This window comes from Bufo gargarizans, chromosome 10, assembly GCF_014858855.1.
Source record: "Bufo gargarizans isolate SCDJY-AF-19 chromosome 10, ASM1485885v1, whole genome shotgun sequence".
Taxonomy (NCBI): domain Eukaryota; kingdom Metazoa; phylum Chordata; class Amphibia; order Anura; family Bufonidae; genus Bufo; species Bufo gargarizans.
Genome location: NC_058089.1, coordinates 21,638,041 through 21,654,835, shown reverse-complemented (window position 1 = coordinate 21,654,835; position 16,795 = coordinate 21,638,041). Strand labels below are relative to the sequence as shown.

Sequence of the window (16,795 nt, the reverse complement as noted above, 5' to 3'; positions counted from 1 at the left end):
GGCTTGGCCAAAACTACTGTTTGGAACATTCTTAAAAGGCAGGAACGCATCGGTGAGCTCAGCAACACCAAAAGACCCAGAAGACCACGGAAAACAACTGTGGTGGATGACCGAATAATTCTTTCCCTGGTGAAGAAAACACCCTTCACAACAGTTGGCCAGATCAAGAACACTCTCCAGGGGGTAGGTGTATGTGTGTCAAAGTCAACAATCAAGAGAAGACTTCACCAGAGGGAATACAGAGGGTTCACCACAAGATGTAAACCATTGGTGAGCCTCAAAAACAGGAAGGCCAGATTAGAGTTTGCCAAACGACATCTTAAAAAGCCTTCACAGTTCTGGAACAACATCCTATGGACAGATGAGACCAATATCAACTTGTACCAGAGTGATGGGAAAGAAGGAAAGGAACTGCTCATGATCCTAAGCATGCCACCTCATCAGTGAAGCATGGTGGTGGTAGTATCTTGGCGTGGGCATGTATGGCTGCCAGTGGAACTGCTTCTCTTGTATTTATTGATGATGTGACTGCTGACAAAAGTAACAGGATGAATTCTAAAGTATTTCGGGCAATATTATCTGCTCATATTCAGCCAAGTGCTTCAGAACTCATTGGACGGCGCTTCACAGTGCAGATGGACAAGGACCCAAAGCATACTGCAAAAGCAACCAAAGAGTTTTTTAAGAAGTGGAATGTTATGCAATGGCCAAGTCAATCACCTGACCTGAATCTGATTGAGCATGCATTTCACTTGCTGAAGACAAAACTGAAGGGAAAATGCCCCAAGAACAAGCAGGAACTGAAGACAGTTGCAGTAGAGGCCTGGCAGAGCATCACCAGGGATGAAACCCAGCATCTGGTAATGTCTATGCGTTCCAGACTTCAGGCTGTAATTGACTGCAAAGTATTTGCAACCAAGTATTACAAAGTGAAAGTTTGATTTATGATTATTATTCTGTCCTATTACTTTTGGTTCCTTAACAAGTGGGAGGCACATATGCAAACTGTTGTATCTCCTACATCGTTCACCTGATTTGGATGTAAATACCCTCAAATTAAAACTGACATTCTGCAGTTAAAGCACATCTTGTTCGTTTCATTTCAAATATATTGTGGTGGTGTATAGAACCAAAAATGTTATAATTGTGTCGATGTCCCAATATTTATGGACCTGACTGTATATTGTCTTAGGTAGCATGAGCAGAGGTTTATAGAAACCAAGATCTTTTCTGTATGGAGTCATTCATACTACAGTTTTTAGTGGCACCATTGGATGATGGTGGAGATGTTAGTAAGGGTGGTGCCATATTGCCAAGACAGGTATTCTTAAAAGGTTTGCGTAATGAATAACTAGAGGAACAACCATACTCATTTTTGTTAATAGTCAACTAATGCAAAAAAAACATTTACCTACTGCATCTGGAATGAAAAAATTGTATCCTAACAAACTGTAGTGTAGGACAGATGGGATGATTCCTTTGAGTCCATGGTAGCTCCAATCTGAACGAAGTGGATGCATCTGAACAAAGAGGGGCAAATGATTTGATCTGATGATAAAAAACAGATTGTAGGTATGAAATTTTGCACCATCTATGATCTTTCAGACCTCATTGTAAAGGTCAACTTGAACAGATGTCCCCAATAATGTCTCCACCGAGTGTCACGATTCATGATACATTACTTTCTTGCCATTCAAAGTCCCTCTACTGATATTTCAGTGCATGAAATAGAGTTGGTCACAGCAGAGAGAATTTCACTAAATGGGTTAACCAGCAGCATATCACCCATGCAGAATTACCATAGGGCACATGCAGGAGTCCATTGGTGACTACCCCTTTCTAAGTGTCTTTTCTGGAATGTGTATTGGCAGGAACTCACTCCTGGCTTCATCTCCGCAGCCCGTTAAGTGATTATGCTATGACTGATGTAAAACATGAAAATCAGATGGAGGTGAGTGATATTTCTATGTTATTTTTAAGGTTTTGGTACTTCCAGGAAAACCCCTTTAAACTTGCCTACCTTTCCCACCAAAGGAGATTGAATGGAGTAAAGGCATTGGATAATCAGAATTCAGCAGCCTTACCTTGTACTTGCAGTAATAATTGCAGAATTTCCAAGCTTTTCAACGGCTGTTGCTGCTAAATACTCAGAGTAAGAGTCCCCCTCCAGTCCTTTGGGCGCCTGTATTGCATGCTCCAGAAATGTATTACCTTCTGCCCCTTCAATGATAATGTATTCTGCCCCGAGCTTCTTTATTAACTTATTCACATTTGTAAAGTACCAGTTTATAGCAGCTTTACTGGTTATATTCAGTCTCACAGAAAACTGCTCCTTCCATTTAGTCAGGATTGGTGTCTATTACGAGAAAGAGGATACGATTAATCAATGGGGATCCAACCACTGGGACCCCAACTGGTCATGAGAATGCAGTGGTGGAAGAGGCATAGCTAGTGGTTGGAGGGGGCAAAAAACACATCTGAGTTGACCCCCAATGCGTGTTTACAAATGCAGAGGCGCATCCTAAGGCCCAGCCTAATTATAGAAGTTATATTGCATTTCAAATGAACAAAAGTAAGTATTGTATATAACATATGTCTCTGAGTACAGATAATATAGTAGATGATAACTGCAGTCCTGTGTAACACAGATACAGATACCACAGTATTAACACTGAGTACAAATAATGTAGTAGATGTCACCTGCAGTCCTAAGTAACATAACACAAATAACACAGTGATAACGCTCTAAAACAGACAATGTAGTAGACGTCATCTGCAGTCCCATGTAACACCACAGATAACACCATGATAACTCTATGAGTACAAATAATGTAGTAGATGTCACCTGCAGTCCTAAGTAACATAACACAAAGACCACAGTGATAACGCTCTAAAACAGACAATGTAGTAGACGTCATTTGCAGTCCCATGTAACACCACAAATAACACCATGATAACTCTCTGAGTACAAATAATGTAGTAGATGTCATCTGCAGTCCTATGTAACACCACACACAACACAGTGATATCTCTCTGAGTACAGATAATGTATTAGATGATAACTGCAGTCCTATGTAATACCACAGACAATGCAGTGATAACTCTCTGAGTACAGATAATATAGTAGATGCTACCTGCAGTCCTGTGTAACATTACAGATAACACTATTATAACTTCCCGAGTACAGAGAATGCAGTAGATGTCACCTGCAATTCTATGTAACACCACACATAACATAGTTATAATTCTCTAAGCGGGTACTATGAACACTATGCCTTGTGCCCATTTCGAGTCCGTGGGCTACCTACCCCAGCAATGCTCACTGTGAAAATTGCGTGCATTGTCAGGTTGGGCAGCCCTTTAATTTGCAACAGACACAGGTTAACCTGAAGTCCGGGGCTGGGCCTCTGGTTACAGCAGTGAACGGGCCTACAGAGGCCTAAGTGTGGGCACTCTGCTTCCATGCATGGTCAGCATCTGTGCCCTTGGGCGCTTTCCCTTCTCAGTGGTCCTAGGACGGCTGCCCCCCTGTAATCCCCGCTAGCTACGCCGTCATTGAAAATCTTTGGATAGATCTCAAAAGAGCAGTGCATGCAAAATGGCCCAGGAATCTCACTGAACTGGAAGACTTTTCCAAGGAAGATTGGATGAAAATCCCTCAAACAAGAATGGAAAGACTTTTGACTGGCTACAAGTTGCGATACTTTCCAAAGGGGATGCTACTAGGTACCAACCATGTAGGGTGCCCAAACTTTTGCTTTGGGCCCTTTTTCTTTTTTGATGTTTTGAAAATTTAAAAGATGAAAATAAAAAAATTGTCTTTGCTTAAAATACAAAAGGAATGTGTAATCTTTAACTTTATGCCTTTTGCAGATCATTTCATCTTCAACCTGCTTAACTGTAATAGTAACAGTAATTTTGACTAGGGGTGCCCAAACTTTTGCATGCCACTGTATGTTATTGTCACACTTCGGTGTGGGAGGGAAACACCACACTGAGCATAAGAGGGAAGGGGGGGAAACAGGGAATCAGGCCTGAGAGCTAGGGAAGGAAGATGGACACCTCCATAAAACCCTAAGCAAAATCCTGACTGACTACCAGTATTAACAGACCCCAGGCACTAATGGCAGGGACGAGACTACCTGTTCCTCCAAAAGGAAGGATGAACAGGAGTCTCCTTCAGGCCTAATACAAACAATAGGGAAATGCAACACACAGAACCCAAACAAAATACAGAAAGGGAAAGGAAAGACTTAACTTCAAAGGGGCTATGGAAGCACCAGGAACTCTGCCGAGATCCACACACCAGCTATCCACAACTGAAACTGAAGCTATAAACCACACAGCCTTGTGGGAGAAGAAACAATAAATAAGGAAAGTTAAATGACCATATTAGCAACACCTAAGGCAAGGGGTGTGGCCATTACCAGAAACAACACAGACTCCTATTGATCCACAAGGAAAACCTGTCAGATCAAACCACGTGTTGCCAGTCTCACCGATCTCCTGCCACTTGTCACAGGAACATCCGTGATAGTTATCTTGGTCATATTGGTGTTTACAGGCATTTCACACTTGAGGGCCACATGTAAAGTTTCCAAAAAATATTACAAACATAATGAGATAATGTTCCTATTCCTAATAATTTTCTATTTAGTTTAAGTAAAACAAAATAAGAAAAACAACATATACCATTGAGCCATCTAAATGTGAGCGAAGGCTGAGCCAATAGTTGTCTTGTCCTTCATTTAAATACTTTTGCAGTTGTATTGAGTTAACACTTTGGTACAGAGATGAGGTTATTGAAATATTGAGGTTCTTAATAGTATGTGGATCCCTGCGGTGCCTTTGAGTTTGTCCACCTTGGTCTGCAATCAGTATGTGGTCCTTTAAAGTTAGAAAGAGAGAAAATGTTTTTGCAATAATTCAAAATTATCTTCCAAAATACCCTTTTAGAACATCGCTTTCAAATGGCAAATTTGAAGTATTTTTATTACAATGGTAGCAGATTTTTTTTTTTACATATTGCAAGGTATACACGACAAGCAAGCTTACCTTCATAGAAAGTAACATTGTGGAATGTTCATTGAGCGATATTAGGCAATCCCCTAAACCATGCCTCCTTAATTTATTATGGAACGATCGTACATCTCTTTCAAGTTTTGCTGCGGAATCAGATACCCCATAGTGTTTCCATATTGGCATCCTGAATTTGTAACATAATAATTATTATGTGCTGCCAAAGAATGGTGAAGTATGTCATACTCTTATTACCATTAATCACTCATAATTGGAGATAAAGTCTGTAAAATCACTTATCTGATGATCTCAATGGGTGGTGCTTGAAACATGGGTTCAAAGAATTTAGCTAGTGAAGGTGTTATTGGGTAGTAAAGGGGTCACTGTTAAAATTTATGGTGGTCTTGGGTAGTAAAGAGGTTAATTGAGGCCTTCCTGGTGGTCTAGAGTGGTAATGGAGTCAATGAAGACATCCTTGATCCTCGTCATATGATCTCAATGGGTGGTGCTCGAAACATGGATCCAAAGAATCTAGGTAGTGAAGGTGGTCTAGGGTAGTAAAGGGGTTACTGTTAAAATGTATCGTGGTCTTGCGTAGTAAAGAGGTTAATTGAGGCCTTCCTGGTGGTCTAGAGTGATAATGGAGTCAATGAAGACATCCTTAATTCTGTAATATAGTGAAGGAGTTATTAGTTGATCTACAACTATGCCTGTTGATCTACAACTATGAAAATGTTAATTGTAATATCTCTGATGGTCCAGGCCTTTGTTTCTCAACTAAGATCCTACAGGACTGTCAAAAGGTAATGTTTTAAGGAATTTCCATAGAGAAATTGCCTATGGTAATGAATGGTATAACAGATGTACGTAAAGTAATTAAGTCACCATTTTAGCCGAAGGTTAATACTCAATACAAAACCCATTTTGGCTAATTGAAGACCAGAGTTGAGAAACAACGGTCTACAGTAATGAAGCAATTAATTGTAACAAACCTGGCCAGTGAAGGACTTAATTACATATTATATGGAGAATCTGCCCCCTGCCACACCACTTTAAAAAAGTGAAAGAAGCACAAAAAGTCACAAATTATAGTGGCCATAATTTGCTACTTATTAACACCTCAATAGTGGCGGAAACAGCATGATAAATGCCCCTCAATATGTCCAATAGCTATATGAGCAGTGGCAAACTCTGTACCTATATTTCTATGACACTATTATTGTGGTATCAACAATGCAAACATTCTGAGACCATTCATGTGTGGGGTTGCTACTAATCGAAGGGAGTGAGTTCACTCACAATTTTGCCTTAAAACACTGCCATGAATAAAGAATGGGATCAAACATCCTCCAAGAGCAACTTTTCCCAGTGATCCAGGAGCAATTTGGTGATGGATAATGTTTTTTCCAGTATGATAGAGCACCACTTCACAAGGTAGAAGTGATAACTCAGTGGCTCGGTGAAACAAAACATTGACATTTTGGGTCCATGGCCAGGAAACCCCCCAGATCTCAATCCCATTGAGAACCTGTGGTCAATGCTCAAAAAGCTTGAAACAGCGTCCGCATCCAGCCAAAAATATTCATTACATGAGGCCACAGACCCCTTGACAAAGGTCGGTTGTCGACCAAAACGTTGGGACTAATCATATCGCCCTCTATAATATTGCATAGTCTGGATAAAGAATGAATACAGAATGATGTAATTGCACATTATATATTAAAAGCATCACTTAAAAAAGAAACGCTGGTGTGCCACAGATTCCTCTATTGATACAGACTGACACTTTGTCCTCTATGAGCACCCAAAACTAATTAGGGTGTGCAGATCCCATCTCCTTCCCATTTCCTTCCCATTAGTCAGAAATATTTACTTCACCCGATCCTTCTGTCACCTGACATCATCTGTTGAGGGAGTGTCAAATTTGGGGAACATCCAATACATATTAGACTGTCAACTGAACTTGCTTTTTTCGGCGGGTTTGGCCGACAATATACTATTGTGTATAGAGGCCTTAAATATGTCCTAAAAACAAATATGCTCACATAGCCCAGGTGTCCAATTGTCTGCCCATATTAGGCGTGGGCCCCTATAATCCCAGTGATGCAATCAAATGAGAGTCTATCCTATTGACTTTCTATTTGCATGTTGTGAATAGCGTTCAATGCAGCAATCAAAGGGTGAAATATTGTTGACCATAGATTTCTCTGATCTCCAGCATTAGTGGAGATCCCTAGCGTTAAAGAGATTTCCAGTATTAGTGCCAGTCTGCAACTGATCACAGTAGTGGTACCATGCGATTTGCAAGACAAGCTTTAAAAACTCTTTATACAGAAAAATCCTGCAGTAGTCCATAATAAGAACAGTTACAAAGGTGACTTCAGCCCCTGATTGATATAAGCAGCCAGACTATATAATAAATGAGTAATTAAATAATAGGTCAAAAGTATGAACTAACCACCAGGAAGTGGTCAAAAATGCAAAGGAAAACTCAAAAAATGTGACATACAATAAACTATTTAAGAAAAGTTCTAAAAAATGAAAAGATTGTTCGGCAATAGGGCTGGCACCCTATGAATAACATCCATAAGGAGGACTAACTCTATTGTATTCCACCATGCCTGAATTTTGGCTATGGGTCTGTGCACTCCTAGGACGGTACACAAGAGTGTCGCCTATGAGACTGCACCCGCCAGACAGCCAACAGGAGCCTGACCAGTGATTAAAAGTCAGTGTAATTGTTTTTTACTATGTACAGTATGTGAGTCGCTTGTCTGCTTTATATTTAATATATTTAATCACTTATGTTTATTCACTTAGCCTGTGTAAGCCATTTTATTATTGAATATTTGAATTTTTTACATTAAAAACACCCAGCCTTCCTTGGTTAGCTCAGGAATGAGGGTTTTCCATTGTGCCTCTGCAGGTAATGTTCACATGTGGGGTAGAAGATGGGGAAATGGTATCAGGAAACTGCACTTGCAGGGCATGCTGCAGAGAATGGTAAACGGATCCAGCTGTCCATTTTTCATGTTTTACCTGACAATGTTGAGGTTGGGTAGCGTCCTCTGACTATTATACAGCTGGTTTCCTATCTCTTGATGAACAGTCTGAATGTTCTGTCCAATGCATATGGTATACTGCAATGGAAACCTCTCGGTGCTTGCTGGTGTCTCCACACAAAAATATTTATTTTTCTCAATTGTCATGGAAATTGGAACATTTGGATTGATCAGCACTGAAACACCTAGTTTAAATAAAAAAGTTATTTTTAATAATAATAACATAAACCATAGACAAATATACAACAAATATGATCCTTCCTATAATCTTGTGGCGGGATGATAAAATTACAATTTCGGCAAATTATTGCTATCCACTATATTTTTTTAAATCACATATAGAAGAGGGGGTTAACAGTTACCGGTATCTGTATCAATGGGAAATAAGAGTCCGATACCATGTCAGCTCTTATCTTAGCGGAGCAGGCAGAAGCAGGAACCCGCTCCGCTCACCTAATCCTGGCATATCACATGGGCACAGGGTACCCATGTGCTATGCCAGGAGTTAGAAAACCTCCGGGGGCATGGGCAGGAGCAGCAATATGCGCTCCTGCCCGTACGCACTGCTGCTGCGGCCCTATTCATAAAGTGTTTACAGCCCGTGTATAGAAATGTAAATTTTAAGCACACAGGGAATAATGCACTTTAGGGGGTGAAAACTGTAATAAAAATACAAAATGCCTTAATAAAGTATATTAGAAAAACTATTATTAGGGCATTAGGAACATCTTATTAAAATTTTACTGAAAAGTTTAGTTACTAAATTTACACAATTCATATATTGAACACATAAATGGAGAAAAAGAGACATGAACCTCCCCTTCTTGTCTATATCCTTTCTACACATGGATTTCATATGGATCCAGTAAATGTATCCTTGTTTGAAAACTGGCATCAACCCTTGGGTCTGAGAATAATTTTTCTATCAATGACAATGCATTTCTGGCAGTGAAACTTGTTTTGGATAAAAGGAGACAACAGGAAGGCTCAACATTTCACTGTTACCATCTTCACTTAGTCTTCCTGTAGAATCCATGTAAAACATTTTAGGCATTTATTTTCTCTTGATTTGATTTCATTCTGACATATGGTCAGGCTCTCCAGGTATTTTGACCTTTCTAGCTCAGCACATATTATCAATCCAAACTGTGCTCTTGCCGTGAACAATGTTTCTCCTAAAGCTTCTTTCAGAGGATGATCTTTTGTGCCTCCTGATCTAACCTTTAAGGTATTGTCTTTTGGGTCTCCACAGAGTAAGGCTCACCTGTGAACTTCTCTTTCAATATAATTGGTAGCCAAAGTGGAGCCAAAATGTCAAGGAATTTATTTCTTCTTGCACCATATGTGCTAAGTTTAAACTGCCCAGGCAGCCACAGGCCAGACTGAATTTTGGACAGAGATCTAGCTGAGGGCTTGCTCTGAATCAATGTCCGGAAAACCATCAGCCTCATGGTTGTCTCAGATTTTCTTCAATTTTTTTTTTGCATAAATGGTTTCCATATTACTTTGTCTCAGATTGCAGAGTGCAGTTTGTTTCAACATTTTGGATTGTGCACAGCTTTGAAGATTTGCTTGGACTTCTCTTCTGGTTATCCCCCTCAAAGTAATGGTCAATAAAACAGATCAATTAGGTTTATAAGCAGCTTCTTCACATTAATGCGCCAAGGTTGACAACAAAAATCACATCTCTGAGTTCACTGGTAAATATCCTTTTATGATAGTCTATGGCTAATGTCCAGCCATTTCTCATTCCCTTTTGGTGCTTCCTCAAATGTAGCTGTTGCAGACATTAGGGGTTCTGGGTGTCTGAACCCCCAGCAATCTGATATTGATGACCTATCCTAAAGAAAGCCCATCGATATCAAAGTTGTGGAAAGCCTCTAGGTTTAATTTCAACTGGATGCCGTTCCCCTGGACTCCCAACAGTTCCACATTTTTCTTCTCCAATGTCTGGTTATCAATAGATTTTATATAAAAATCAACCTCTCCTTTTGCTTTTATCATGAACCTTCTACTAAATGAAGTAATTCTGGACTTTGATAGAGTATGTGAGAAACTACAGTATTAATTGTATTTACAGTAACAGACTGGGAAGGATATGGTTCCAAAAAAAAACCCCAAAAAAATTTGGGATCTAAGGGAGGACGTTAATTGCACAGTGGACACCATAAAGGAAAAAATCTAATAAAATGGTGGTGTGACATGCGTCTTCCATTGGGAAGAGTAACAGAAAGATCTGGGACAATAGTTGGGGAAATTGAATGAGACTGACTGGCATATTGGGCTAACATGGGATAATAGCAGGAAAATTGGTAAATGTCTTAGATTTCACTATTTTAGAAATTGAGAATGCTCCTTAGGCAGGGTGTCGAATCTCTTTTCAGAGAACAGACTCCATGGTATGGAGACTTATTGGCAATGCTCCATGTCAAACAAATACAATATGCAAAGAGGTATCTCCTAAGAAATAGAACAATCTCACAATCGCCAACTACTGGAAGTGGCTCCCTATGAGGATGAAATATTACCAAAATTTACAGTACTACAAGAAAACTGATTGTAATATATTTTACTTAAACTGAGAATAGCTACTTTTCCCACTGGATTAACAAATATATCAACAAATCAGCTAATGTGGGTAAAAAAGATCAAAATATGACTAAAAAACAAAGCACAATTTTAAGGTAAAGATTTTGAAAGAAAGAGGTATCCCTAGAAAGTGATTAACAAGGTATTAGAAAAAGTGTGAGGGAGAGAAAAAGAAAAACCTTAATTATAAAAAAAAAAACAAGGAAAGGGTTTTTAAAAGAGGAGGAACAGGTATCGGTATTTCTTAGAATTTTTTTATGAACAATGATATAGTAAATGATCGTAACTATCTGCTCCAGAAGCCAGGCAAAAAGTTAGGAGAAGACCTAGCTTAAGAGTTATGATGAGTTAACCTGTTCTTACTTATGACATGAAGTAAGGAAGCAGAAGGGTAATTGACTTGAGAGCCAATCAGTGATATTGGTGCTAATTCAATTCTGCTGTGAGACTGTTCAGGTTTAGTTACTGTACTTTCAGCCCGGTTCCTGTGCATGTTAGATTCCTCTGTGCATATTATTTTTGTGTTTTTGTCCCGGCAAGTTTACCCGATTACTCTGACACTGGCAGCACTAATTGGATAGTGTCAGACTGGGGGGCAAGATCTCTTCTTGAGGAGAGAGTGCCTTGAGGTGCTGGCTTATTTAATATCCAAGTCATATCTCAAGGCCTGTTTAAAGGGTCGAACATTGACTTATAGGATAGCTGCCTTACATGCAGAGCTTGTTAAGAGCTCATTTGCATCCCATTCTTCCCAGACTGTGCAGGGACACACTCCCAACTGGTAACATCCAGCTGGACATTCATTGCAAACTGCTTTTAATTCTTGCATGACTTCTAGCAGAAATAGTAAAGAAACGGCACAACATAGAGTCATAAAAATAGAATGCATAGAAGTTGCTACTAAAAGAAGCATGTCCAGAGAGGTGACAGGTCCTCTTTAAAAGGAACCTTTCACCAAGAAAATGCAATAGATTTTATTCATGTAAATTCCTGCTCATTCCGGGCTTTGAGATCAAGGAGGCGGAGCTATTAGTCATTGACAGCTCTCTCTGCACACACAGTCATAAAGTGAGGGCTGTCAATCACTGATAGCTCCACCTCCTGGACTTTATAGTCTAAAATGAGCAGGAATCGACATGGATTAATTACAAGTTATACTGAATCTTTTCCCACAAAGCTATATATCATTCTGCTCAGCTCCTCCTGCTCTATAACCTGCTGCCTTCAGCTCAAACACCATGTTCACCGTGACAGGTTCCCTTTAACTAGCAGGGAAACTTTTTGCATATACAGTATAATTCCACAGCTGTATGGAGGAGAACTCCCTTCATGACCTGTGATACCTGAGCAACATTGGAGAGCAAACAGAAATAGACATGAGAATTCAGTTATCCGGAAGAAATATAGACACAAGGTGCCCGCAGCCCATTGCTGGCTTTCAGCCGGTCGCTGTTGAACGGAATGTTTAGTGAATTTATAGGCATTAATCGTAGATCTTTTTTTGCACAGTTTATTATTATTATTTAATTTATGCATTTATATAGCGCTAACATATTCCGCAGCGCTTTACAGACATTAGCATCCAACTGTCCCCAATGGGGCTCACAATCTAAGGTCCCTATCAGTATGTCTTTGGAGTGTGGAAGGAGACTGGAGTACCCGGTTTGTCATGTAAAGTACAATAACGTCCAGTCATAAGGTACAGTGTGTGGTCTCCCCAAAAAATTGTAAGTATTCAAACTTACCAGTTGATCCTAAGAAGTATCTTTCTAAAACAGACCCATAGGCACCATGACTGGATTTCAGGTTGCTGAGCACAAGCGGTTGTAGAGCCACCTTTACATTGTTCATGGGCCAGTGTTGGGCGCTGAGGCTCGCGCCACCATACCATGATACATTCGTCATTGAAAAGCAGTCCTAAAAAGAAAGGCAGAAATGATTTGGGCTAACCTAATAAAATGTATATCTTTGTATTGTTAAAACAATCAGGGCTAATTAATATTCCTACATGTAGACAGCCTATGTTGTTGCCTCACCTTTAATCAGCCCATATCACCCACATGATTAGAACTTGTCTCTAAAAAGTATATTAACATGAAGAAAAAAAATTGTCTCAATTACCTCTATTAGGGTACTTTCACACGAGCGTTTTTCTTTTCCGGCACTGAGTTCCGTCATAGGGGCTCAATACCGTAAAAGAACTGATCAGTCATCCCCATGCATTCTGAATGGAGAGAAATCCATTCAGGATGCATCAGGATGTCTTCAGTTCAGTAACTGAACAGCATTTTGGATGGAGGAAATACCACAGCATGCTGCGGTATTCTCTCCATCCAAAATTCCGGATCAGTTGCTGGAATGAAATGTATTAATGCCGGAATGTCTGATCCGTCCTTCCGGTCTGAGAAAAAAAAACTCCCAGGCTGTGAGCTCTGCGCTCCGATTGGACAGCGCTACAGCCTGGGAGAAGGAACGCCCAGGGAGAAACAGGGCAGGCTCCTCCCAGTATAACCAAGTCAGCGAAAATACTGGGGGACATAGCGGGAGAACAGAGCGGCGCCCCGGAATAATAGTAAGTGCAGTGAGTTCCCAGGGCGCCGCTCTACACAGCCTGATAGTTAGCTTACAATGTTTGGACCGATGAAAAGTCCTCTTTAAAGAACCAGCACTTGAATCACTTTTATAATTACATGTAATGAAAAATGTTGCATAACCACTGAGTTATTCAATAAAATGTATCAGTATAGCGCCACCTGATGTTTGTTCTTTCCCTTATTTCTCTGTTCACCTCAGTAACATTGCTGAAGTGGTCGCAGATGCTCAGTTCCATCCCTCAACTCCCACTAGCCAGATCTACTGTTGCTAGCTGTGTCAGTTACGGGACGAGAGCTACAGAAAAAAAGGACATGCCCCTGAGATGTGATAAAGAGAGAGCTTCAGCAGACAAGACCCTCCCCCCAAAAAAGGACATGCCCCCTGATCTAGCTTGAAATAAATTTAGCCCAGCTATTGGAGAAAAAGTTGAGAAGTAGAGCGGAGAGTTGGAGCTAGGGAGTGAAGCAGTATGGTGAGGGATCATTTCCCCTCGTTCTGCAGAAGCTTTAGGAAAGTAGCTCTGAGAGCAGCACATTCCTGATATATAAAAGTACTTTGTACCTCTGACAGGCAAAACAGAGGCAAAAACAGTAATTGAAGCTGATAAGAACCAGACTAAAGCCAGAGATCAGCACAGCAGCAGAGGGACAAAGCAAAGTATTCTTATTTACATGCCAGTTTACCTTTAGCCTGCTGGTGCCAAGAGAAAGTATTCAAGTATTGTTCGGATAACACAAGTTTATTGCCAGTTTATTTAAGTAAAAACCATTAAACTTCACCAAGTCTGGACTCTACTTACTCCACCAACTACAACTCCTTTGTTTCTGCAGAGCCTAACCCCAGGGAAGGACAGTATCCATGTAGGAGCACCGTGACACAAACTAGTAGGACCACAACATACTACTAGGCATTCCTAAACACTGGGACTCGATCCCCCCTGGGGGGCGGCCCACGGCAAGTGAAAGGTGTCAATACATTCTGCTACAAGGCATTGTGCCTGGTTTAACAGTGAATTTTCTGGTGACAGACAAAATCACTCACCACAGGTCTACATCAGTGACACGATGCTATTGTGTGATTGCACCCTTATGTGGACCTGGACTAATCACCACCATCATCCACACCTGAGACCGAACTCCCATAGCCATGTGGCTAGACCATGACCAGTGCATCAGAAGTCACCCTGCCTTTACCATCAACAATACAAACACAGTATATAACACAGTAACAATACCAACTATACAGGTAACAGTTGTATTATAACACTGCCGGGTACTCACAAATGCAACCACATTAGCCGTCTTCTTCCCTGTAAAAGAATGCATGTACTAAAACACAGTCCCAGTAATCAAGACACATTGTGCCGTCATTATACATATACATGACAGTGATATATCATAATACAGTGGGCATTTAAAGGCACCTTAAAGCATCAGTTCCAACCCAAACCAAGCAGAGGGAAACTCCATTCTTACAGTGGAATGCAACTTTATAATATGCACAATATATTATTCATAGGGACACAGGGGACAGTGATGCAGGCATCAGAAGACGTACCCAGGAAGTGCTTTCCTGTGTGCCTACATAGTCTATATGCTTCTGCACTACATGGATGGTCTCCAAAGAATGAACTGCTGCAGTCCAGATGGGTGTTACCAGTTGGGGATGTGTCCTTGCACAGTCTTACACTGGCAGCTCTGATTGGATAGTGTCAGGTTGAGCAGGGGGGGACACCCAACTCGTAACACTCATCTGGGCCTTTATTGCTACTTGCTAGTAATCCATCCTTAAAGGAGTTGGCCACTTTCTGGTTATTGTTGACCAATGTGCTTGTGATATGATTATATGACACTTACTAATATATCCTTTGTTGAAATTCCGCACCATTTTCTATATTTCATAAAGTATGTCCCAGTGGTTTGTGCTATCCACACACAGGGCCTGTCCATAAGATGGCTGCTGATGGAGGGTCATGTGATCAGGCAAATCCCCTCCATGTAAAAAGTCCCTATAAAGTGCAGATGGCAGGTGCAGTGTATTTGAATGGAGGAGGCATCACATGGAGGTGATTTGCCTGATCACATGACCCTCAATGAGCAGCCATCTGATGGACAGGACCTCTGTGTGGACAGCACAAAAGACTTTTTAAACAAGGGGGCATGCCTTATGAAATATAGAAATGGTGCAGAATTTCAACAAAGGCTTTGTTAGTAAGTGTCATGTAATCATCTTACAAATACATTGGTCATCAGTATGGTTGAGTGCGAATATTCTAATAACAAATTTTAATTGCGAATATCTGTACTTCAAGAATTCGCGAATATTTAGAATATAGTGCTGTATATATTCGTTATATCGAATATTCGTCATTTTTTCCATCTGAACACATAATTCCTCCCTGCTTCTTGCTTGTGGGCCAATGACGTCATTGGTCCGTCCACAAGCAAGAAGCTGGTAGGAATCATATGTTCACTTCAGATGAAAAAAAAAAAGACAAATATTCTAAAAAACTAATTCATAGCACTATATAGTTTTTTTTCGAATATTCGTAATTTTTTTCCATCTGAAGTCATGATTCCTCCCTGCTTAAGTTGCTTGTGAGCCAAAGACTCATTGGCCTACAAGGAAGAAGCAGGGAGGAATCATGTGTTCAGATGGAAAAAAATGCCGAATATTCGTAAAAACGAATATATAGCACTATATTCTATAGTGATATATTCGTTTTTGACCCACGCCTGTATTGAGCGTGTTACGCGATCATTACCTTGCCGATTTTCGCGTAAAAAAATAAAGTAGAATATAACGAATATATGAATTTGCAAATATATGACGAATATTCTACAAAATATTCGTGAAATATCACGACTTCGAATATAACCCCTGCTGCTCATCACTAGTCATCAGTAACCACAAGGTGGCCAACCCCTTTAACTTCTGGCAGGGATATGACTCCGTTTTTATTTCTGCTAAACATTATGAACGGATTACCAGCAGTTTGCAATGCAGGTCCGGCTGGGTGTTACCGGTTAGGGAGGTGAACCTGCACAGTCTGACACTGGCAGCACTGATTAGATAGTGTCAGACTGAGCAGGAATACATCCCCATCTGGTAAGAGGTAACTGGTAACAAGGTCCAGCTGGATGTTACCGGTTGGGATTGTGTCCTTGCTCCCTGACACTATTCAATCAGCCCTGCGAGTGTTTTAGGCTGTGCAGGGAAACCCCCCAACTGGTAACACTCATCTGGACCTTCATTGCTACTTGCTAGTCATTCATTCTTAACCTCTAGCAGGAATAATAAAGGAATGGCATAACATAGAGACATAAGAATCGATTCTCCAGCTGGGTGTTGCTAGTTAGGAAGGTGTCCCTGCACAGTCTGACACAAGCAGCACTGATTGGATATTGTCAAAATGAGCAGGGACACATCCCCAACTGGTAACAAGGTCCAGTTGGATGTTACCGGTTGGGGTTGTGTCCGTGCTCCCTGCTCTGTCTGACACTATCCAATTAGTGCTGCCAGTGTCAGGC

At 40.6% G+C, this 16,795-nt stretch overlaps 1 protein-coding gene across 1 annotated transcript in view; it reads right to left on the bottom strand.

Moving 5' to 3' along the window:
* The window catches only part of MYORG (myogenesis regulating glycosidase (putative)), a 49,061-nt gene that overhangs the window by 12,007 nt on the left and 20,259 nt on the right, over positions 1–16,795 (bottom strand). The window contains exons 2-7 of the mRNA XM_044270937.1: positions 12,416–12,587; positions 8,059–8,266; positions 5,056–5,206; positions 4,693–4,887; positions 2,085–2,356; positions 1,412–1,548 (exon numbers count right to left, since the gene is read on the bottom strand). Of these exons, the coding sequence (XP_044126872.1) occupies positions 1,412–1,548; positions 2,085–2,356; positions 4,693–4,887; positions 5,056–5,206; positions 8,059–8,266; positions 12,416–12,587 (1,135 nt within the window). The remainder of the gene's footprint in view (positions 1–1,411; positions 1,549–2,084; positions 2,357–4,692; positions 4,888–5,055; positions 5,207–8,058; positions 8,267–12,415; positions 12,588–16,795) is intronic.